Source organism: Asparagus officinalis, unplaced genomic scaffold, assembly GCF_001876935.1.
Source record: "Asparagus officinalis unplaced genomic scaffold, Aspof.V1 AsparagusV1_Un225, whole genome shotgun sequence".
Taxonomy (NCBI): domain Eukaryota; kingdom Viridiplantae; phylum Streptophyta; class Magnoliopsida; order Asparagales; family Asparagaceae; genus Asparagus; species Asparagus officinalis.
This window is the reverse complement of record NW_017972490.1, coordinates 58,347-80,909: the sequence shown is the minus strand read 5'-3', so window position 1 is coordinate 80,909 and position 22,563 is coordinate 58,347. Positions and strand designations below refer to the sequence as shown.

General features: G+C 34.9%; 2 protein-coding genes across 3 annotated transcripts; both read left to right on the top strand.

Moving 5' to 3' along the window:
• Nucleotides 1-3,837: 3,837 nt before the first annotated feature.
• LOC109827469 (phospholipase A-2-activating protein) lies at nt 3,838-17,797 on the top strand. Its single transcript, XM_020394473.1, has 19 exons — nt 3,838-3,856; nt 4,606-4,745; nt 5,099-5,288; nt 5,410-5,471; nt 5,999-6,087; nt 6,389-6,461; nt 6,565-6,624; nt 6,754-6,900; nt 6,996-7,031; nt 7,176-7,213; nt 9,577-9,663; nt 12,241-12,406; nt 12,894-12,971; nt 13,248-13,384; nt 14,183-14,259; nt 16,083-16,152; nt 16,315-16,380; nt 17,032-17,183; nt 17,305-17,797. The coding sequence occupies exons 2-18, from the start codon at nt 4,649-4,651 to the stop codon at nt 17,164-17,166; spliced, it is 1,608 nt and encodes a 535-aa protein (XP_020250062.1). The 5' UTR covers nt 3,838-3,856; nt 4,606-4,648; the 3' UTR covers nt 17,167-17,183; nt 17,305-17,797.
• Nucleotides 17,798-20,152: 2,355 nt separating this feature from the next.
• On the top strand, nt 20,153-22,174 carry LOC109827470 (RING finger protein 5-like). Of its 2 annotated transcripts, none has more exons than XM_020394474.1 (2): nt 20,153-20,305; nt 21,322-22,174. In XM_020394474.1, exon 2 carries the CDS (start codon nt 21,346-21,348, stop codon nt 22,036-22,038), a length of 693 nt encoding a protein of 230 aa, XP_020250063.1. In that variant the 5' UTR covers nt 20,153-20,305; nt 21,322-21,345; the 3' UTR covers nt 22,039-22,174. The 2 variants fall into 2 exon arrangements, with proteins under 2 accessions (XP_020250063.1, XP_020250064.1); XM_020394475.1 differs by lacking the exon at nt 20,153-20,305 and adding an exon at nt 20,314-20,386.
• Nucleotides 22,175-22,563: the final 389 nt, after the last annotated feature.

The window sequence follows — 22,563 nt, the reverse complement described above, 5'->3', positions numbered from 1 at the left end:
TCCATCCAGTTGGTCAACGCTGAGCCTACTTTGCCTACAGCATTTTCCTTTTCCATGCACACTTAATCTCTTTGTTTATATCATCGGATTCATGTCTATATAAATGCAATTTTTAATCCACCAACTAATTAGAAAATAGTACAATTAGCAAGAATATATTATATCTTCTTTTGCATGCTCATACTATTCTGGAAATAAAATTAATGTGCTTTTACATAATGTAATGAATTTAGTTTTCAATTTTTTGTAACCATTAGTGGACTAATTCAAATATTTTGTCACTCTGTTCCATGCAGTATACAACATTATAAATATATCACTTCAATTCGAAAACAACATCATGTCTATCAAGAATTGTATTCAATATGTTTATTTTTTATCTTATTTTCAGTAATTTACTTAAAGCTAGCTTTTGTAATTGTTTTTAATAGCTACAATACATAACACCAAAAAAAAGTAAGAATTCTATCAACTTATGATTAATGTAATACTCAAAAGTGGCAATAAATATATGCGACCTATTTTGTCAAAGAAAGGGAAAATAGAAAGAACAATTTTACAGTTGGTAACATTATAATAAAGTTGATGAATGAACCTCCAATCTGATATTTCCTGTCTGAAAGCTCGGAAGCAAGTGAAATTCCAATAGTGATACCAAAACGACGCCTGGTACAAGTACCTATCAACGATTCATCCTTGTTTTTCATTGCATGATTGAAGTGACTATCATATAAATAAAGGAACCCAATAGAGTGTATGTACAACACTGGTGAAGGTTCCTTTGAATATGGTACTTAAATTGGAATGTTCATGATTATAGAAAGTGGTGGGCAACCTTGTGCAGCCAGTGATCATGCTGCTTTGGAGTGGTTTGCAACCCTATGTAGCCTGAGTTACATGCTGCATATGTACAAGCAGTTTACTCTGTGCATATGTATCCTATACTCGGCCACTGAGCCCAATAAGTGATGAGGATCTTACCATAGATAAAATCATTGGACAGGAATGAGACTTGGTATAGGAGTAAAGGGTTAAGTTGGGTAACAGGAAGTCCTTGGTTAGTCCTGGTTAAGATCTTTGTTCAGAGAGAGAGAGGGGGAAAAAGATTACCCAGAATCTGTAACATTGATTTCTACTCTGTTTCCTTCTATGTTCTCTATTCATCACTCTAGTTAATTTTCTTTTCCCTAATTATCCATCTTCCTGTGCAGAATTGGAACATTGACTCTAGGGTTAGTTGGCTTTGCCCTATACTGTAATGACCAGCAGTACAGGGATTCATATATACAGGAGGCAGATATGTTTTTCCTGACAGTTATTTTAGTTGCCACATGTTTATTTAGCGTGTCAAACCCAACAACTCTTCCAGAAAGTTGTTGCTGCTGGTGCTCTTCCTTGATGCTTCTTGTACATCAAACATTGTGGCCTCTCCGAACTAAGGTTGTTATGGCCAGTGCTTTATACTTCAGTCGTTCTTTGTTTTACATTAAGCTAGAAGTTGACTTGACGTACACATTCTGTGTCTCATGATGACATAAATTTCATGTCTGATATGGAAAATTTCTAAACTTCAGACGCATGATGTAGTTCCCTCACAAGTTTGTTTTTGTTGTGAGAGTTGGTCATTAATTGTTTGTAGATCTAGTTTTGGTCAACTAGAATTAATAAGGTCAACAAAATTAGTTCAATAAAGTACTAGATCCCTTGAGGCCTTTTTTTATAGGTTCTTCTTAAAAGCTTCATTGTTCTCTGGAGGGTATAATATGTGTTAGATCTTGGTAATGGAAGCTAATATCAAAATTGAGCACAGACTACAGGCTTTACGTAACTTAAAAATAATACATGAGATCTGATAAGTGATAAATGTTTGCACATATATGCTTACCAGATCTTTATAACGTTCACTCAATCTTTTACCTTATTCATCCATTGACTGTATATTTCTCAATGCCTTAAAATTTCTGTCAAATCAAATGAAAAGGACATTACTTAATGTTCTGGTGAAAAGATGCAGACCTTTTATGCATAATGGTATAAGCTTATATACCTGCATACTTTTGACACTTGAAATGAACACAGATGTGTATATTAAGAATAAGTTCCGTGCTTAAAGTTATCATGACAATTTCCAATTTTGGATGTGTTTATGTGCTTATACCACACAATCAAGGGTAGATATCTGCACCAACTTAGTTTCACACTTACACGACAAATTTCTTAAGCGTACTAGCCACTAGGTTTTACATGTTAATTTGCGCTAATCCTTTAACTCATAAGTTTGCCTGAAGTTGAAAATGGGGCATTTGCTTATCTCCTATTTGAATCCTTCTCAACTTAGAGTTATGATCCATGAAAATTCCATTTTATAGAGAAAACTTGGATTTTGATGGTAGTGATCCAAGACTTTCCATTGCTTGAATTATCAAATAATGTCATGTACACATGATTACCTCCATTTGTTTTCTCAATGCAATTCTTCTGACTCGCTACAATCACAAACTCTATTTTCTTGTATGTATACTTCCTGCGGATGCAATTTCTTCTTTATTAGCTTTCTAGTGCTTTATATAGCATTTCAGTTTCGTCTCTTATCAATAGCCGCATAGATTACTTGTGGTTTAGAAGCTTTGAACTGATCCAGTCCTGTAAAATCATTATGCTGTTGTACTGCCCGTATTTATCTGCAACACCCTTATACTGTTCTTTGTATAGGAATTCATCATTAATTTCCTCTTTGAAGCTGCACATTCTGCACACACATTTTCCTTGGTGTGGGTTACAATTGACAAATTTGTTCCCTGTTTTTCAACATAACCACCTATTTCAGCTGTTAAAATGGTCAACTTAATCACTTATCCACACTGTTTTAAAAAACCTCCGCCTAGTCCGCTTAGGTGTACGCCTAGACCTAGGCGGTACCTAGGTCGCCTAATTAGCGCCTAGCGCCTAGGCGGTATTTAGGCTGCCCACCTAGATTTTACGAGCGTTTAGGGGAGCATTGTCGTATTTAGGCTGCCCACCTAGATTTTACGAGCGTTTAGGGGAGCATTGTCTGCTTACGTAGATTGCACCCTGTAGGCCTTGATTTAGGGGAGCATTGTCTGCTTACGTAGATTGCACCCTGTAGGCCTTGATTGTGATTTTATGTGTCGTAGCTTACATGTCCTCCAAACTCCATTAACCTCCAAATATGAACATCTCCACTACCTCCTCCGACCTTTAGCAAAACCTCATCGACCACCACTTAAATGAAGAAAGAAAAAAAACGCCCAGAAACTGCTTAGGCGCCCGCCTAGGCGACTAAGCACTGGGCGCCAAGTCCGACGCCTAGAAGCGCCCAACGTTTAATATAACATTACTTATCCATAATAGTTATCGAACCTGAATGAAATCATCTGTACCTATTCATTATATTTTCTTATTTCATTCACCTTGGGATTATTATCTTGATAGATCCTGTTTCCCTATCTTGCATTTTTATAATTTTGCGCTTTCCACTTAAAATTTATCTGCACATGCAAGGCATATAACAATTTTACACTTCAACAAGGGAAAAGAAGGGTTTCCATTTCCTTTTTCGGTGATTTACAATGCAACATTTATCTGTGAATATATTGGAAGGCTTATAGGGCTTAGCACTTAGTGTACAGGACATGAATGTTTTTCAGTTATTTGATTGAAAAGTTTTCTTAATTTCATGGTTCTATGCATAGGCAAAGGAATCTATTTCTAAATCATTTATTAGATAAAAGTAAATTAGTGACTACTCCCATTGTCATGTGTGCTACAGTAAGTTAAATGCTCGTGAAATCAAAGAGTTATTGCTCTTCAGAAGTGGGGTTCCCTCTTAATCCTTGTACGTATTGTTGTAATTCAATGAATTATTTCTCATGTGTGCAATTGGTAGTATCAATGAATCCTGCATGCTTTTGTTTTTACAATGCCATGTTTTGAGTCCATATGAGAGTTTTAACATGAAAGAAGGATATTTTATATCCTTCAGCAAGTCAAATATCAAAAGCTTTTGATGTTTAGGATGAGGACCTTCATTTGTTTTCATTATTTATTTATTAATTTCAGGCAGATGGTTTTGCATACAGTAATCAGTACAGGTAGATGCATCTGTAGAATGTACTTCCCTTTTGTTGTTCCCTAAGCAGCTCAATAAATTCTGTGCTCAATTTTTGATTGTTGTCAAATACTCATACGACTTCTTTGTGGTTGATCTATGAGGAGGATCTACTTGTAAGCAAATCATAGCTTTCCCCAACATTTGGTGGACCATAGAATTACCACATCCTTTGTTCTAGAGTCTGTAGTTACTTAATACCATAGTTTGTGAGTAATGTGTGCATTTAACATGTGGGTATACCTTTTTATTCTAGAAAGTGTGACTGTCACCTGCCACCACATGTTTGAATGCCAGTATGAAATGTTTTCTTTGGTCCTATGCAAATAAATTACCAACTCTATGATCTATCAAGTTGTCAATTTCTTCCTTCGCATTCCTTCTGTGCTTACAGACTGTATGCTCTTACCTTCAGTTTCGGATTCAGTTTGTTCGTTCTCTCATACTGTTTGGTTATTTTTGTTCTGGACTCTCAGCTCCATCAGATTGTGGGCATTAACTGGCCAAGTCTTGCTAGAGATGGTAGGACATACCTCTTTGGTTTATTCTGTGGATGCACACTCATCAGGACTTGTTGCTAGCGGTAGTGAAGATCGGTTTCTGAAGATATGGAAAGGTATTCTTCCTTTCAATTTGATTCTATATGTGATTTTTAAGATGGCGAAGTAAATCATGTCCTCTGTCAAGTTCGTTATATGATTTACAATTAATATTGGAGGTGCTTTTTTAACTTGAATTTTTTCTAGCAATTATTTTTTCCTTTAGTTGACTTCATGCATTTATACCTATTCCTTACCAAATGGGTTGTAACTTGTAAGGCTTTTAACATAGTACTTCCAACCCTTAATGCTGGGATTGGAAAGCGCTTCCTATTACTATTTACTGTGATTTTCTTCATGAATTTGCCTCTACCTGCTAATATGGCTCAAGAAACATTCTAGCTGATGTAAATTTTTTCTCCTTCAACAGATGGGTTATGCATTCAGAGCATTGAACATCCTGGTTGTGTTTGGGATGCAAAATTCCTGAAAAATGGGGATATTGTGACAGCATGCTCTGATGGTGCTGTGCGTATTTGGACATCACATAAAGATCGGATCGCTGAACCCCTGGAACTTGAAGCCTATGCCATTGAACTTGTTGAATACAAGAATGCAAGGTATGTTAAACTATCCACCATACTGGTTTCTTTCAGAATGAGTTAAAGTGACATAGAAATGGCCTGGAAGAAAGTTGTGTTGATATCTTTCTTTCTTTTTTATCACCATAATTTACGCCAGGAAAAAAGTTGGTGGCCTGAAGTTGTCAGACCTTCCTGGTTTAGAAGCTTTGCAAAGCCCAGGTATGATTCTTCTTTCATTGACAGCTCCTTTATCCATTTTATTCAGTTAAAAACTTCACCCAAAAACTTAAGGGGCAGGTTATGAGCTAAAAATATTTATATAGCAAACAAACATAACATTTAGGACTCTCTTTCATGTGGGCCATGTGGAAATTTACGAATTAAGGTTTCGGACTGCTTTAACTTTAGTTTGTAGAAAAGTTTACTTGACAAACTTGACATTAATGAAGCGTTTTTTTATTGTTTTGTCTTTCTGAAATTAAGTATGAATATTGATCGTCTGCAAGCAATTAGTCATGTTTCAAATAGCCATCCTTTGATTTATAAGTAATTAGTCAAGTCTTAATCAATAACCTACCGCCACGTACATGCACACTCACATAGACACACAGGACATGTTATTACTCTTTGCATATCTGTTATTGGATGGTTCTCATATATATATTTCTTTTAAATAAATTCAGATTTCAAATTTTTGGGTAACTATCACTTGCTTCTATATTGTTTGACATTATAGATTTGAACAGGCTCTTCTGATGGACAGACATTAGTTGTTAGGGAAGGGGATAATGGAGTGGCTTACTCATGGAATTTAAAGGAGCAGAAGTGGGATAAAGTATGTTCACAACATGCATTTGTTCTTTAAGTAATAGTGGATATTTACTTGTTATATTTTTGTCTCACTTTTCTTCTAGTTATTCATCTCAATAATTTTTTTGGATTTCTTGACTGTTTAATTTTTAAGTCTTATTTTTTTAATTATCTGCTGCTTATGTGTTAATTAGTGCTTGTTTGCCTTTTCTTTGGATTATGTCAAATCCCAAAGTGATACACCACATAATTACAATTCTTGTCAATTTTGTATCCCTCTTGCTTTCTTGATTTCTAATGTTGTACTGAATTACTTTTAATCTTAGATTGGAGAAGTTGTCGATGGACCAGGAGATAACACTTCTAATCGAGTTCATAACGGCGTTCAATATGATTATGGTATACGCCTAAAAAGATACAGACAGCGTATATTTATGCTTAGTATCCATCACCAGTTTGTTCATAGTATTCTTCCTGACTTATGCGGCTTTTCATGCCCCAGTTTTCGATGTTGACATTGGAGATGGTGAGCCCATCCGGAAACTACCATACAATCGGGGAGGTAATTAATACTTATCTTGTGCAATGACATCGTCTTCTCCTGAGTCATCATTTTCTTCAGTATGGAAAATTTGTATAAACTTCAGATTTAAGCTTACACTTAATTTTAGAAATTATTGCCTGTTCACAGATAATCCTTATGATGCTGCTGACAAGTGGCTTCTGAAAGAGAATCTTCCTCTTGCATACAGGCAGCAAGTAGTAGAATTCATCCTGCAAAATGCTGGGCAAAAGGACTTTTCACTGGATACATCATTTCGGGATCCTTACACTGGGTGTATGTAATTTTTTGTGAGATTGTGATTTAAGAAAATTATGCGTGCTGATAAATTTGAATTGTCATATGTTACTAACCTTTATTGAATTTTCCAGCCAGCGCTTATGTTCCTGGACCATCTTCTTCATACGGTATGTTATTTTTGTATTGGAAGAGGTGGCTAAACTCTTGTTTGCTTCAACATTGCTATGAATTTTTTTTTCTCGAGTTCTAAATATGACAAAATTTGTAAGAAGTTGCTAACTTCAGATTCTTTCTTTCTTTTTTGGCATCAGGTGGTGCATCAAAGCCTTCATTCAAGTACATCCCGAAGGTAACCATATCTCCTTTTCTTCTTTTGATCATTATCGAAGATATCCCTGCTAGCTTCCCCTATTTTAGTGTGTGTATCTAAGTTGCGTTGGTACGTGTGGGTACGCGTACAAGTACAGATATGAGAAATGGAAAATTTGTGAAAGGTAGGACACAGGGACACAACTATGTATTTGTATGTTATGAAGTATTTACATGTATTAAAATTAATAATTTCATAAGATCAATACTATTTTTTCATTTACATAAGATCAATGTATAAAAAAAGACATGTAGGATATACATCCAAGAAGTGTATGAGGAGTGTTTTAAACTTGAACGTGTATTATATAATTGAGTATGCGCCCGAATAAACGTATGCGTATATTCAAAAAGTGTCCAAGAAGTTTCGAAACAGGTATGGGTACGTGTCGGGTATGGGTATGGCTGCCCAATAGAAGTACCTAGATAACATAGTTGTATATGTTTGTCTGTATATAACTTGAAAAATTCCCCAATGACCCGAAATATGGGACCAACAGGGGGGACATGTGAGGTGTCCCCCCTCTTATTGCATAATGAGTTTGCCATCATTAATGATGACCAGCTCATTATGCAATAGGAGGGGGACATCTCACATGCCCCTCATGTTGGTCCCATATTTTGGGTCCCTGTAGAAAATCTCATATAACTTTTACCACGTCTTTGGAACCAGACAATGTGATCTGGCAACTACTGTCCTGACACCATGCACAATGGTTCAGTAATCATATTTATAAGCTTTGCAGCAGTCTAGCATATATCACATTGACGCCATTGACTTGTTTAAAACAATAAACACATCACTGTTCCAATTTTCAGTTCCAAGTCCAATTTTTCAACACAATTAATTCTAATTTCACAATACGATAAGAAACTTAAGTCAATTAAAGACATAAGTTTCACAACTCCATTATCCAAGTCCCTATCAGCTTCAATTCCAATTAAAATATATACCTTCCATATGTCAAGTCAAATGCATTACCAATAATAATTACAAATTTCCAATTTAAAATTAACAATTTTAAGAATTCCACATTTAACAATTGTAATTTAACTTAGTTATTGAAATATTTTTTTAGGAAAAAAATTATCGAAAGCAATAGAACCTACCAATATCTATAGTTTGCTCTTTAATATACTGTTCTAGGGCATCAGGATACCAGGCAGACAGGGAAACAAGGAAGAGAAAAAGGAGAAAAATAACACCAGCTCCTATTACAAATTGCAAAAAAAAAAAAAAAATCTTACCAATTCAACTACTACTCTCCCATTAAAGCTCCTGGGTTAGGTTCTTATTGACTACTGCAGAGAGAGGAACAGGAAATTAGAAGCAAAAGAAAAAAAGAAAAGAAAAAGAAAGAAAAAAGAGGGGAGGGTGGGGGTGGGGGGGGGGCTGTCGAAGAAAAGGTTGTTGGAATTTGCAATAAAAAGTTAATCTGATCAAGAGGTTGCTTGTGCACAAATAGGAAGGCGGATAATTGCCTTCAGATTTCATCAGATCATTGCCACTGATGAGGCCACACCCTAGAAAATCCTAGGAGAGATGGATGAGGTCTGGTTGAGGGAGGTAGGGATAGGGATAACACACATACAAGGTTGTTTGCCTATAGGGGTGCATATCCAAAATAGTGCAATACAGGATTGCTTCAGAGTATGCTGCCGCTTATGTGACCACATATACTGTTTTTTTAGAACAAAAACACTGTTGTGGCCAACTTTCTATGTCCTTATCCAACATACCTTCTTCCTTTCTATAATTAGTTTGCTTAGATAGTTAACTGCAAAAGGCATTTTTTTCCTCCCAAAAAATCACTAACCATCATTTGTTGCCAACACATGAAAGTTTAGAACCTTGTCTGAATTTCTTTTATGTGAATTATCATGCACAGTTCTGTTAATTTATGAAGAGTAGTTTTTGTCTAGCCTACTACGATTTCGTTTTAATTATCAGTAGGTCTGATAGTTGTCATATTCTTCCTTTTGCTCGTCATAATAAGTTCTATGCATATGTTTCTTTGGATTAGTTAAACCCTCCCATATAATGTATCTATTCCTTAAACTAGTTAATGTGGCCCCTTAAAGAGTGATGGAGGGAAATGATTCATATTGCCACCCCCAAAGAATGTGGATAAAACACCTTGCCTTCTTTCACTTTTAATAGCCTTGATAGTGTTCTATTAGTTTTCTTAGCTAGATATAATCATCTGTAGAGTGTATTTATACCACTGAATGTAGATATTTGTCTCACATTATCTTAGTAGACTAAGTGCTTTCACAATTACCTACTTGATTCTGATGTTTTCTTCTAACTCCCTTTCTGTTTTTGTTTTTTATTTTTCTCAGAAAGGGATGCTTCTCTTTGACACTGCACAGTTTGATGGAATTCTGAAGAAAATAACTGAATTCAATTCAGGACTACATTCTAGCATGGTAAATCCTATCTACAGCTTAAGATGTTATGCAATAATTTATACATCTGATGACATTGATATAAGCTGACTACATATGCTTTATGGTTAACCTTCAGAATATTGTTTTTGTACTAAAATAATTATTGATTTGACTTAATACTATATGATTTTTAACCATTCAATTACGTTGACGATGCTGAAGCTTTCTGCATATGTTCTCCTGATTTAAATTCTAGAATCAAAAAAGAAAAATGGACTTTTCCTTGCAAGCAAAGCCTGTGATCAAGAAACAGCAACCTTGTTTCTGATAGCTGTGGTTGTTTTTGGTGGGAGTGTAAGACAGCATTTTATGATAAGTGGTTATACGCTCGCTTCCAATTACTGAGAGGAAAAAACACCAACCTGCTTGAAGGTTGTGTTAAAATTTTTGTTATTGTGCCCTTATGGTCTTTTATAAGGTGTCCTTAATTTACATAATTTGTTGCTCCATTTATAAAGATTTTAAAAGCGTGGACAGGTTTTGAGGTCATATATGTGTTGGATGGATAATTGTAATACTGTGGAACAGAATACTTCCATAACAGAATACTACCATAGCAAATTACTTACGCTGGATAGATTTGATTTTCACTGGATATAGCCGCAAGAATGACCTGTATCCAGCTTTTCTCCTGCTTATGTAATTATATGGCAGATTGCATATTCTGTAAAGTTTGATGACCTTAACAAATTAGACACAAAAGTAGAGTTCATGTTTAAAGGAGGGTGTACAATCTCTTCAATAAAAAAGATCTGAACAAAACTCGACAGATGGGAAACATAAATAAACAGAACAGTAGGTAGAGCAGGACTAACACATCAATGTTGCATGGACGAAACTTACAACTGGCCAGTATCTCATAGATGACATGTACGGATGTACCTCTCAGAATTATGATCTTCATGATCCCTTTTGAATCCTGCATAATGGTTATTATTCTATATTACCAATTTTGAAGGTTTTCACGTATCCTCCTACGAAGAGGATGGGCTTTGTTCTATAACTAACTATTGTGAGTTCACAACTGAAAGAATGGTATCCAGAGCAAATAATTTTGAAAACTGTAGTGATGATTTTGTTCATGAACCCAAAGCAAATAATTTTAAAAATGCTGTAGTGATAATTTTGTTCATGAATTCAGTGTGCATAGAATTAAAAAGGAAGAGCTGTCTTTATGTTATAGTATAAAAAAATGCTGACTTTGTTGAGCATCGTCAAATCGTACTCCGGAGGCAAAGTTGGGAATGTAGGATTTGTATTTTGTAATAACTATTACAATAAGTTACTGTGCATGTTTGCAGACATAAAGATGCATGGGTTACCCAAGGCAGATCTCTAATAAGTAATAACTGATCTTAGATTTAGGTTAATATCCTGCAAAAGCTGATGTTCGTTAAACTGTGCAAAGAAAATTGTTCAAAATAAATCTCTGCCATAAAAGCAATGTTCTTTATGTTCCTCACTTTTCGTTGAGGATAAACCTACATGATAGATATCATGGGATCTGTTGCAAGGGTGCTGGAATAATTTATAGTTCCTTAATAACCAGGGGAATATTAATGCATGAGTCCTATTATTCAATCCTCTCCTCTCTGTCTACTGTAGTTAATTCATCGTGCGCAGTTCAAGGCCTAAGGTTCGACGAACATCACCAATTGTAAGGTTGAAAATATAAGTTCCAAGACCTATTATACACAAGTATATTCCAGACTGTTTCTTCTATCATTTATTTTTATAAGCACTTACATAGAGCATTATTATCACATAAAGCAAACTTTTTACTAAAAAACGAGTCGTTTGTACATTACTTGTTATGAGTTTTTTCTATTTTGTTTCCTACAATTATTATTTTATTGGGAATCATAACTGACTCATGACTGTGGAGGAATTTGTGTCTCCCACTCGTTATTATGTGTGATCTAACTAACAGGAAAGGGGAAGACGGAGAACAATATCTTAAAAGTGCTCTTAACAGTAAATAATAGAGAACCATGCGATCCTTTTTCCCTTTATGGATATATTTAGTATATGAACAAGTTTTTAGTCTCTTTCACGTGCTGGATATTCCTATTTAGCTATCATTTATAACATATGGAAACCTATCTAGATAGAAATCTTCTAGAATCTATCGATATAGTTTTATCTAAATACTTACTGAGCTACCTCTTTAAAAATATATATATTTGTACTGTTGTAACTACCAAAAGCACAGGGCCACAAATTTGTTTAAAATAGGTAACTTGAACAAAAATAGAACAGCGATTCATCAAATTAGTCTTCTCTCTTTTCAAGATATAACTAAATCTTGCTATTATAATTAGATACATTCCCAAAATAGTTGTCTTGAAGTCCCTTCCACTTTACCAAACTCCAAGTATTTGTTGAGGGAGGGTCAAAGGTTAATACTTTAATGGTCTAACATGTCCCCACAGGTAGCGAGCACCCTTCTTGTGGGCCTATTTACACAGTTGTAATTTTTCTTTAGAGATCACTTCATATGCTTGTCCTATGAGATTTGAACTTAGGCTGCTCTAAATGTCATATGTTAAATTGCAGGAGCTCAACTCATTATCATTGACGGATTCCGATTTGTCAAGGTTGGCCGCCATTACACATGTATTAAAGGATACATCCCATTATCACTGTAGTGCATTTGCAGATATTGACATGGCTTTACTAATAAAGGTTTTACAATCCTGGCCATCCTCAATGATGTTTCCAGGTAATTTCTGTACATGTTCAGCACATGTTTCTTATGTTTCTTTCTTCAGTTATAACTTGATTGGATATTGGTTCTGTATAACCTTGTTTTGTATAGTTCTTCATGTAAATGCCCATTGCATATGATGTTTTTCAAAATAATCATGATGTAAGAAATTACACTTTGTGAATGCCGCCAACAGTGTCCATGGATTCATTTCTATTGAAGAAATTGAATAATGATCATTCATTTAGAAAACTCTACACGAATCTATGAGAATCAAATAATGCGTATCTATTATGCTGTTATGTCAGACAAATAGCAAACTAGAGGTAAGGTCGTTGCTTCTTTTTTCTGTATGGCAGACGTCTATAATTTTGCCCGGAATTACAAACATTTAAGTCGGTATCTCAGCACTTGATATTATGTGGTTGACCTTGTTTAGTAATAGTTTGCAATGATGAACATTATCATACTTCTATCACATTTTAGTTCTTCTGTAATGCAGCAATTGATATCTTAAGAATGACAATCCTGCATCCAGACGGTGCTAGTCAGCTTCTGAAGTACATCGATGGAGGGAAAGGTACAGGAACAGAAGCACTACCTTTTTGCATCTTCCATATTAATGTGATGTAATTTTGTAATGTGCAGAAGTTGACATGCTATTTCTTTATGAGTTTGTTTTACTTTACTATTAATTTATTTGATAAGTCCAATATTTACTTCATATTACATGCAATAAACTATGTTGCACATTTCGTAGCAATTTCAATTGTTCATGCGTCCTGTGAATTTTCATCTTTAATGTATCCTGTTCCATTTAAAGTGGTTTACCAAGTCTGTTTTCTATGCTTGTCAGATATACTTATGGAAATACTGAAGAAAGCTACAACAGCTCCCATGCAGGCAGCAAATCTTTTGACTGTCATTCGTGCTATTGCAAATCTCTTCAAGCATCCACATTTTGCTCAGTGGCTACAACGAAATTGCAGTGAGGTTTTATTTTCTTCACCAATTGATATTCATATGCAATTTAAGAAAGGAAAAAGTGCTTACACCCCCTAGACTCTTTCAACCATATGTTCCCCTCCAAGTTGACTAGACAAAGTTGGCAAAACCCCTATCTTTCGAAATATTTTCTCTGCCCACTTTTCCTGACTTCACTCTTAGAAATACCATTGCTGTTCTTCTCTCCACCCTATCATCATGATCGATGTCACTGGACACCCACCATCACCCCTCCCTCGTTGCCCCTTCACCTAACCACCCTCTCATTCGCCCACCCCCTTGTGCCCCCTCACCGTAGCAAATGTAAGGCAGCAAATGGTGATAAGGATATCATGCTACAAAGTAAAACATTTTCTAGTTAATATCATTACATGAATCACATTGAACACTTACATTGGTGGTTCACCAGCTTGATAATCTGTTGCCTAGATCCGATGTAGGTTATAGAACTCAACTCCTTGATTGACTCTTTTATGATCACGCCTCAATCAGATCGATGTTTTTATGATCACGCCTCTCAAACAGATTGATGTGAATCCTCCACCAATTGTAATCTATGAACTTTTCTTGTAGCCAGATGAGATGAGAAATATGTACATTATTTTCATCAAGTATGATGTCATAATTATAAGAATTAAAGCTTTTATCCTGTTCCTGCCAGGATAAGGGGTTTGATATTAAAATTTTAAATATCTTATTCTCAGTTAATTGACCTAATCCTGCTTGGATTTTATCTTAGGATATTATTCTGAACTGTTTCTCACTATCCACTCTTTGGAATTGCAGATTCTTGATGCAATATCAAGCTGTCAGCCGTCATTTAACAAGAATATACATTTATCTTACTCTACATTGGTTTTGAAGTAAGTCATGCTTTATTTATTGTTGCTGAATTTTTTTTCAACATTATTATATTTTAGAAATGCTTAAGTTGCTATGATGAAGGTTTTTCATCCTAACTAGAAAATTTTCCGGAAGCAATGCCAAGTCGGTTATGTTGCTTATTACTGATGAGAATCACTTGAAGTAAATGGAATAAAACTCAAATGTCCACTCAAATTAACAACTAAGAAAATAAATAATTTAAAGACTTAAGTTCTCAAGTAGTTTAAGGTAACAGAAGTAGTTTAAGTTCTTAGGTTAACAACTTTGTCATGGCCCAACTCGGCATGTGAATCTCAGTATGCGGCCTTCCAAATGACCATAATACGATAAGTAATTGCTCTCTTCTTTTCCTTTGGTCCAAATCAAATGCCCTATATTTCACAGGTGGAGGGTATTTTAAAGGTTCAATATCGTTACAGACTTAAGATTCATACACACGGACCTGTGAAACAGAGACTCAATGTTATAGTGTTCTAATTTCAATTGAGATTGATTCTTGAGTTCCTTTTGACAAGATAGAGAGCAATAAAATGCGAGGGAGCGATGGGGGAGGCGGAACTTTGTATTCTTACAATATTAGCACTATTTGGAATAATGGTATATAGAAAGAGAGGCAGCTTCCTCTAGCTGTTATTGTGACATGCAAGGTTGTTGCAACTAATTCTTGATTTTAGGCACATATTCACTCTAAAAATTAGCCTCTTCTGCATTTGATAACTCTTGCTAAGGTTTAGGCTTTTACCTTTTTTTTTCCTACTCTCTATATGGTAGCTTAATGTTTCTGTATTCTTATCGCCAAACATACCCTAAACTTATCACATTTATGGATAAGCCCTTATTTTGAATTTTCTTTTCTTTTCTATGAAAAGACATGTCTTCAATATAAAAATAAAATAGTCTTTGATATAAAAATAAAAATAAAAACTAAATAAATATGTCAATCTATGTTGAGTAAAAAGAATTGTTCAGGAAGTGTTGAAATAAAAGAGGCTCTAAGGAATATCCAAAATTAGCTAATAAGATATATAAAATTGAGAGACACATTTGAGAACTGTCTGAAAGGTGTTAAAGAAGATTTTAAAGCTAATAAGATATATAAAATTGAGAGACACATTTGAGAACTGTCTGAAAGGTGTTAAAGAAGATTTTAAAAAGAATTGTTCAGGAAGTGTTGAAATAAAAGAATTGTTCAGGAAGTGTTGAAATAAAAGAGGCTCTAAGGAATATCCAAAATTAGCTAATAAGATATATAAAATTGAGAGACACATTTGAGAACTGTCTGAAAGGTGTTAAAGAAGATTTTAAATGCCTGACGTGTTGGATACAAATAATGCTTCATGATAGAATTTATTTGTATGACATAAGGTATTAGTGTTATAGTAATAGGAAATGTGAGAATGACAGTTGAAAGAAAGAGGAAAGCAAAAGAATATAGTTAAAGTAGTTAACCACCTACGCAATAAGGAAAAGCAGAGCCGTTTTCCTCCTTTCTTACCTTTCACAATGGATATCTCACTTGAAGACAAGGAAAGTGAGGATGGAAATAGGTGGGCAGTAGAGAAGAGACAGAAACTACTCAACTACAGTCTTGGACCTATCCTGTGGTCTCTAATAATACAAACTGATTTTGTTATGTTGGTTATTATTTTAATTTATTTTGCTAACGAATTGCATTAGCAAAGGTCATGCCTGATATGCATTAATTTCTGTGAAGTAATTTTCCCAGTACTTTCAATACATTCAGAGGAAATAATGTTATTATTTGAAAGGCCTCATTCTTCTTATTTATTTATGGCTGCAGTTATGCTGTTCTATTGATCCAACTAAAGGATAAAGAAGGCCAAGCTCAAGTTCTCTCAGCAGCTCTTGCAGTATGTACTGATTCCAAATTCGATATGATTCTTTTGAGTATCTTCATCTATGATAACTTATTCATGAACATTTGACCCTCTAGTTCTGATAATTCAATTGCTTAATCTTGTGAATGGTGTCTTAATCTTTTGTTGGATTAACTTTACTTCAATGCATTTCAGATTGCTGAGGACGGGAATCAAGATGTTGATTCAAGATTTCGAGCACTCGTGGCTGTTGGATCACTTGTATCCTTCCTTCTCTCAGTATTGGCTTATATCTAATTTGCTATTGGCACACTTTCTGCATTTTATTGATTGTTACAGCTATATGTTTGGCTTAGGCATACAGATTTTTTATGCTTCCGCTACTGTCTTGCATGATTGATATTATTTTGTTATCAGCAGAAGTTTTTCTCATCAATACTGTTGTTCTGTATGTGCTTCTTAGCTTTTCTATGTTTTCTGACAGTCATTGCTTTTATTTAATTTTGATTTCCAAGTCTATTGCCTTTGTGATATATCATGGTGCATTCAACCTTCGAATCTGTTTTTGTTTTAGACAGCCAAGTAATTTTTTCACTTTCCTAATTATGGACTAACAATACTAAATTTTTTAGATGATGTCACTGTATCCCTTGAGCATGATATAGTATTTAAGGAACTCATCGTAATCGACATGAAATTTATGGTCATGCTACTTGTTTTGTTTCCGCTTAAATTACAAGGTGTTTCATTCATTATTTATTGTGTTAACTATCCAATTGCTGAGTATTTCATCTCTCAGTACTTTTCCGGGTGACAATTACTTTTTTCACCTTATTTAATTTTTATGGAATCTGATGGTGTCCTTCAGTAAACATGAGTTGCCTATGTTGTCCTTGATCTCTTATAAATTAGATGCTCGATGGTCTTGTCAAGTCGATTGCAATTGATTTTGACGTTCAAAGCATTGCGAAAGAGGCAAAAGCCTCCAAGGAAACAAAGCTTTCGGAAGTTGGAGCTGATATAGAGCTTCTACTCAGATCTTCTTAGAAACCCGATATACTTTGGTAAATATCACTTCTATACTACTATTACTTTCTACTTTTCGTCTGGTAAATTGATCTTGTGGTTATCTAAATTCTTGGCTGGCAGAAGACATGCTCATTAATTTACGCTGTTTTTTTCCAGCTCATTCAGGGAACTGTTCAGATGAAACTGAGGTTAGGATATCAACTGAAATTGATAGGCATGCAACTGAAAACAAAGGCCCAAAGACATTTGAGACTCAAGTAAATTGCGGTATTATGAATTGTTGCCTCCATAGTGAGCAAAGGGTTGCTCCAGGAAAATATAAACTTAACCTTCTAAAGGCCAATACCAACTAGACAAATTTTTTTCTTTGTTTACAGTGAAAACATTTGGATACGTAAGGCTCGAGTTTCATTGTCTTCTGAATTCCTTGGATCTTAGTCCAGATCACTCTGATTGTTAGAACTCTCAATCAAACTCGAGCCTTGTTGAGATTGAGCTTCTAAGCATCAGTTTAGATTTATCTGTGAATGCAAACCATCAAATTTGGGGTCCTATTTTTGTCCCCTACTTTATTTGTGATGAACAATGAATATCTTCTAAAATCACTATGTTTCAGTTGTGCTCGGTAGAGGTGTGTTGGTTTTCTTCATTTTTTGTTTATTTATAAATTAAAAAAACCGTATATAAATGTTGCAAAGTCTATATGATTGAATAGCATTTGGGGTTATATGGGACCCATTCTATTTGAAGTTGTCAATGTTTATTTGGCAGCTAAATGTACCACCTGTTGATACATTCAATCTTTTGCATCCAGCCAATGGTATCTATTAACCGATTGGCTCTGGTGTATTCATATTCATAGTTCTCGCATACTTTTAATATGAGTTTCGATGAAGATCCATGGGGTCAATAAATTTGTTATCATATTATCACAAACCCCAGAAAAAAGTTAATATACAAAAGCGGATAGAATATAATTCCTCAAATATAGTTACTTTTGAAAGGAAATTATTTTTTGTGTGTGCAATAAAGTACAGTCATGTAAATAACGTTGTCTAATCCTATCCGGAAAATTTCCAAACCTCCTTATTTTTTGTGTGTGGAATAAAGTACAGTCATGAAAATAACGTTGTCTAATCCTATCCGGAAAATTTCCAAACCTCCATACAACTGATACGAATCCATTTAGAATTACAAGCATCAGTATAAGAATCTATTGGATATCCGAGTATTCACTTAAAGTTTGAATTTACTGAAAACAAGCAAAAAAATCAAAAAATCAAAAAATAGATAAATTTAAAAACAAGATCAGACTTGTAATTAAATCTACACATTATTCCTTGCCCGAATATGATCGGATAAAATTATATCTTTTTTCATCCTAATTGAAAATTATAAATAAGTGGAAAGGGGACGACATAATAGAACCAATTTTTTTACAGGTAATACCGTTACGCAATACAAGAGCTTAAAAAAATCATCAAGTTGGATATTATTCTGGCCAAACACGCTTAACTTTCAGACTTCTTTTGAGCTCTGATACATTAGCGTTGGCATGATCGCAGCCAAAACAAAAAACAAAAAAACAAAAAATCAATGTTTTTATTTTGTTCATTTGTTTAATTTTCAAGTTTTATCATTATTAGTTACTTAAAGTTTCCATATTTTCACATTAGCCCTCAAGCCATTAGAATTGTTATTCTGAGTTCTCAATTCTTAAGTTATTTAAAAATTAGTTTCTGAAATTACTGCTATTGTTATCAGGGCCCCTTAATTCTGATAAGCTGTTCAAATTAATTCCTCTAATTACTACTTATGCTCTTGATTAGAGTGGTTAATTAAAAAAAATTCCTTAATGACCCAAAATATGGGACCAATAGGTTGACCATCATTAATGATGATCAACTCTTAATGATGGCCAACTCATTATCCAATAGAAGGGGGACAGCTCACTTGTCCAATGGATAATGAGTTGACCATCATTAATGATGATCAACTCTTAATGATGGCCAACTCATTATCCAATAGAAGGGGGACAGCTCACTTGTCCCCCTTATTGGTCTCATATTTTGGGTCCTAGTAGCAAAGCTCATTTTAAAATAACTTAAGAATTAGGAGATGTTATAGCAATTTTAATGATTTCAGGAACTGATTACGATATATAAATGACTTAAGAGACTAAAGGGGCCGTTTGGTTGGTTTCCTAAAAACCAAGATAAGGAAATCGGTACAAGGAAACCAATAAAATAATGTTTTTATCCATTTTCATCCCTAAAACTCACCCACAACATCCAATAAAATAATATTTTTATCCTCCAACTCATCTCATTTCATATCATTTCATATCATTTCTTACCTTTAAAAATAAACCAAACATAAGAAATGTGTCACATCATCCAACTCATCACATCTCATCTTATCTCATTTTTAAAAATCACACACATTATCCAATAATATTGTGACAACTCATCTCATCTCATTAAACCTTCTTTTCCATCAATTTCCTAAAAAAAAAAAAACAAGAAATTGATTTCCTTAAGTATGTGTCACATCATCCAATAATATACCTCCAACTCATCTTATCTATTTTCTTATTTTTAAAAATGAATCAAACACAAACAACCTCAAAACATCATCCAATAATATACATTCAATTCATTTCTTTATTTTCTTAACCAACCAAACAACCTCAAAACAATTTTTTTTAAATCACTGACATCATCCAATAATAAGGTGACAACTCATCTCATCTTATCTCCTATTCTATAGTTGTTTTCTTTTTTAAGCCAATCAAACAACCTCAAAACAATTATTATAGAAAATAAATTTCCTATTCTTTGATTTCTCAATTTTTTTTTCCGAAACGAACAGCCCCTAACATTGGAACGGGGAAATGCAGCTCTTTATCCTCCGTCCTCTCTAATTTCTACGAGTTATATACCCTCTAAAAAAACATGTGTCACGCCTTCGGACCTATTTAGACCTATTTAACGCGGGTGACCATATCAAGCCTCAATCAATCACAGCGAGCGAACCAAGAAACGAAGTCCCGAAACTTTTATTTCTCCTCGTCGTCCAACTGAATCGGTAGCTCAATTCGCTCCCCGCTTCAAACCGCCGCTTCCCTGAAAAATTCGCCGGTTTTTTCGCGGCTCAGGTCCTGGTTCTTCCCCTCACCTCCTTCCTTATTTTGATTAGGGCTTTCTGGTCGGTTGAAAATTTTCGCCACGACGTTCAGGTCCGTGAACGCAACGCGCTCGGCTGGGGAAAAAAAACCCTAGGGCGATATTTTCCTTTAGGTGTTTAACGGCGTTTGCTTCGATGTTGGGTTGTTGAATTCGTCTGCTTGGGGTGACCTTTGACGGCTTTTGTGAGCTTTATAGCTTTAGTGGTTTTCTAGGTTTTGGGGGTTTTGACTTCAATCGGTAGTTGGCGCGAAACATTTGTTTCTTTATTTCTTAATAGAGTCCAATTTTTGTCATTTTGGGACGTTATGATGGGAAAAGATTTGATCTTTGGCTTTCGATTGATGAAGAGTTTGTATGTTAGATCTGATTTTTGAATTTTTGGGGGCGCGAAAGGTCTCATGATTTTACCTTCGAAAGTCCAAACTTTGTCGCTCAGTTATCTGAGTTAGTAGTTGCTAGTTAGTATTACCATTTAGTATCGGTCATTTGCTACTTTATTAGATGGGTTATGTTTTGATAGGTATCATAATTTGTTAACTTCGAAAATTTGGTAGTGATTAATTTGTGCTGTTGCGATTTATTGACTAATTTTGATATTATTTATAACATTTTTGAATTTCTTGAATATATATCGCCTTGGTTCACTTAGACGAATGCCTTTTTTGGTGGCTCTCATCTCAGGCAACATAGGACCTCATCGCTTGACCTCTTCTTTTGCTTTGATGAAAGCCTTGACCTCTTCTTTTGCTTTGATGAAGGGAGGGACTCGTACCCTTTATATATATATATACAAATAAATTAGAATATCTGTAGAAAGTTACTAAATGAAAACCCTTATATGAAGGAAAACTATAATGAAGGAAAGACTTATAAAAGAGATGCTACATTTAACGGTGATATCAATGTATCATTATCCTATTTTTCCATATTAAGTATTATTCAAAATTGTTATCTTATGACAACATATGATTATTGATTCATACAGGCAGAGTCGAGTATAATCTTCCCAATGGAAAACCAAACCTCTTTTTCATATGGAAGAAGTAGCAACGACAGCAACAACGAAGCTGGAGATTTCGAATGCAACATTTGCTTAGAATTAGCTCAAGACCCAATCGTCACCCTTTGTGGACATCTTTTCTGCTGGCCATGTCTTTACCAATGGCTCCATGTCCATGCCCATTCATGGGATTGTCCTGTTTGCAAAGCCATTATTGAAGAAGAGAAGCTAGTCCCTCTCTATGGCCGAGGGAAAACCTCCACTGATCCTCGCTTTAAAACAATGCCAGGTGTGAACATCCCACATCGACCTGCTGGCCCTAGACCCGCTAATGTTCCTCGTCCCCCTGAATCTAACCATAACCATAACCATAACCATAACCATTTTCCTCATATGAATCCTTGGTTCATGGGTGGAGCTCCAGCGGCTAATACAAGATTTGGGAATTTTACATTCTCTGCCGCTATTGGCGGTTTGTTTCCATTGTTAAACTTTCAGGTTCATGGGTTTCCTGACACTGCACATAGTTATGGACCAGCTGCCGGGTATCCCTACGGGTATGCACATTCATTCCATGGACATCATGCTCATGGTCTTCATCGACACATGCATCATGGACATGGGCAGCAACTGGATAATTATCTGAAGGCGCTGCTTATTATGATCGGTGTGCTTGTTATCGCTGCTCTTATTTGGGTTTAATAGAACATATGACACTTGTTTTTTTGGATAGGGGGATTCTCCTTTTTTTTCATCTTGTGTGGTGTTGTAAGCTTCCTCAAGCTATGGTTTGAATTAGCAGTTAATATATTGTTAATATATTATCTTATTATTATAAATCTGGTATTTATGTTGTTATTTCTCTTAGTCGTGTAACGTTTTATGTCAAGCATGAATGTATGATTTACGTGCCTGATGTTTTGAATGCCTTGTTACCCTTTGTGATAATGATGTCATATGTCTTGTTACCCTTTGTAGTACTTATGTCATATGTTAAACTTACTGTGTGCTATATAGAACTCTCGTAGCTGATTATGATTATCTACTGCCTGAACGTGATATCTGCAGCATGCTGTGTAACTAACTATGCACTAACAAAATTGAAACCTGTGATTTCTTTAGAGAAATCTTTCATTTGATATTTTGATTTAAATTTTCTTTTCCTAGTTCGTTTATGAAGGGTCTAAGAGGTATCAATCAAGTGAAGCTTCTGTATTTCATTTCAGA